The 2,550-nt window shown below is 49.0% G+C and overlaps 1 protein-coding gene across 1 annotated transcript; it reads right to left on the bottom strand.

Annotated features, from left to right (window-relative positions):
* Positions 1 to 632: 632 nt before the first annotated feature.
* LOC106519251 (procyclic form-specific polypeptide B1-alpha-like) lies at positions 633 to 1,818 on the bottom strand. The gene has a single exon (XM_014010828.1). It carries the CDS (start codon positions 1,816 to 1,818, stop codon positions 1,237 to 1,239), a length of 582 nt encoding a protein of 193 aa, XP_013866282.1. The 3' UTR covers positions 633 to 1,236.
* Positions 1,819 to 2,550: the final 732 nt, after the last annotated feature.

A 2,550-nucleotide genomic window follows, 5' to 3' on the forward strand; every position in this document is an offset into this window, starting at 1 on the left:
ATATTTATGTTTGTGGTTGTAATGTGACAAAATATGGAAAAGTTCAAGGGGTATGAATACTTTTGCAAACCACTGTATATATATATAATTTTTTAGAACAGTTTCTCATATAATCACCTTCCTTGTCAGGACCAGCGGTTCTTTTGTGGAGCAAAGCCGAATCCTAATACTTTGCAACACAATTGTGTGTTTTAAGGATTAGGTGTGAATTGAGTTTAAAGTAAGGATTAGTGTTGGGCTACAGAAATAAATAAAAGTCATTTTCAGGTCTTGATAAAACTTTTCATTTGTTTCATGGAAGCAAAACATCTCACCAACCAGTGTTTTAATTTTACAAGGACATCCAAAATGAATGAACTTTCAGTCAAGATGACTGCCACAGCTAAGCAACTTTATCAAACACAAAAGCTCTGTTGATTGTGCAGATAATCAGATGTTTGACACAGTATTATTTGAGAGTAATTCCCAACAAGACAGGGTTTGTTGGCAGAATGGACCCAAATGCAGACAGGCAGGCAGGTCTCCAAGTAATAAAAATATTTATTAAAGAAAAGAGCTGGCGAGGCAGCAAAAAACTAAACAAAACTAACTACAAAATGAGCAAGGCAAAACATGGAACACGAGACCAGAACTGAACCAAGAATGGACTAAGGTGGACAGCATGAGAACCAGTATAAGTAGTCAGAGGCTAAGTGGAGACAGCTTTGATGATTAGGAGTGAAGACAGGTGAGCAGAATGCTCTAGAAGGGCTGAATAATCTGAGGACTGAGATGACAAGGCATGAAACTAACACTAGAGGRAAGCACAAGAGAACAGAAAACACAAACAAAACACTAAACCCTCACAATACCCTCCCCCAAAGATTGTCTCCAGACGATGACCACACAAAAACACTGGAGGGCAGAGTGGGTACCAAAAACAACAAAACAGGATGGAGGGCAAAGAATACAGAGCAGACAAGACATGGGATACAAAAAAGGCTACGATGGGGAAACAAAAAACCGACAGGAAGGTCCTGGGAAAAAACAAAAATGGAAACATAAAAAGTCTTAAGACGACCCCAAGGTGCATCTGACAGGAGACAAGTTCTCAGGAGGTCGGACTGAAGCTCGACCGAAGCGAAGCTGTAGCTCTGGAGGTCGGCCTGGAGGTCGGCCGAAGCGATGCTTTAGCTCTGGAGGTCGGCCGAAGCGAGGCTGTGGCCCTGGAGCTCGACTGAAGCGAGACTGTGGACCTCATTGAGACCCAGACGACCTGGACCCTGGAGACTTGGATACTGACGAGGGCGACTTGGACCCCTTAGACGTGGACGACTTGGACTCGGGCGCTGGCTCCGGAGACTCGGGCGCTGGCTCTGGCTCAGGAGACTCGGGCGCTGGCTCAGGAGACTCAGGTGCTGGCTCAGGAGACTTGGGCTCTGGCTCAGGAGACTCAGGTGCTGGCTCAGGAGACTCGGGCTCTGGCTCAGGAGACTCGGGCTCTGGCTCAGGAGACTCGGGCGCTGGCTCTGGCTCAGGAGATGCGGGCGCTGGCTCTGGCTCAGGAGACTCTGCTCGACCCGGGGACTTTAGAATCCCACCCGGGGGCTCTGGAGATGTGGTTCGACCCGGGGACTTTAGAATCCCACCCGGGGGCTCTGGAGACGTGGTTCGACCCGGGGACTTTACAATCCCACCCTGGGACTCTGGAGACGTGGTTCGACCCGGGGACTCTGGAGACGTGGTTTGACCCGGGGACTTTATAATCCCGCCCGGGGGCTCTGGAGAAGTGGTTCGACCCGGGGACTTTACAATCCCACCTGGGGACTCTGGAGACATGGTTCGACCCGGGGACTTTACAGTCCCACCCAGGATAACTAGAAAATGAGCGAGGCAAAACATGGAACATGAGACCAGAACTGAACCAAGACAAGCAATGAACGGACGAAGGTGGACAGCATGAGAACCAGTATAAGTAGTCAGAGGCTAAGTGGAGAGTGGAGACAGCTATGATGACTAGGAGTGAAGACAGGTGAGCAGAATGATCTAGAAGGGCTGAATAATCTGAGGACTGATGGTGCGTTCACACCAAACGTGATTTCAGCATCAGGAGCATCAGGTTTACATGCAAAGTCTATGGTGGATGCGCTTCAATCAGCGTCGAGACGGCCTGCGGCGCCTCAAGCGCAATTAGAGCAGCGCGATTTGAACGATTTGAACGATCTTAGCATTCGACGTGCTTGATGCTCAAATCGCTGAAGTTAGAAAATCTGAACTTTTGCAGCTCGATGCGCCGCGTCAACCAATCAGAGAGACTCCACTGTGTGACGTAGCGACATATTTCCTGACGGGACAGTTTACTGAATGATGTTCACTAACCTGAAACAGATGGAGAGGAGCTCTTTCTCTCTCTTGCTCTCTGTAAATAAAGCAAAGCCACTTCCTTGTCCGACATTAAACAGAGCCCGACAGAGGAGGGAGGGGCGGGGAGGCTCTTGCCGTGCAGCGCTTCAAGAGCTGACCTGCGTCTGACCTCAAAGTGCACAAGCGTCCAACTTGAAGTGTTGGATG

Source organism: Austrofundulus limnaeus, unplaced genomic scaffold (assembly GCF_001266775.1).
Source record: "Austrofundulus limnaeus strain Quisiro unplaced genomic scaffold, Austrofundulus_limnaeus-1.0 Scaffold74, whole genome shotgun sequence".
Lineage (NCBI taxonomy): Eukaryota > Metazoa > Chordata > Actinopteri > Cyprinodontiformes > Rivulidae > Austrofundulus > Austrofundulus limnaeus.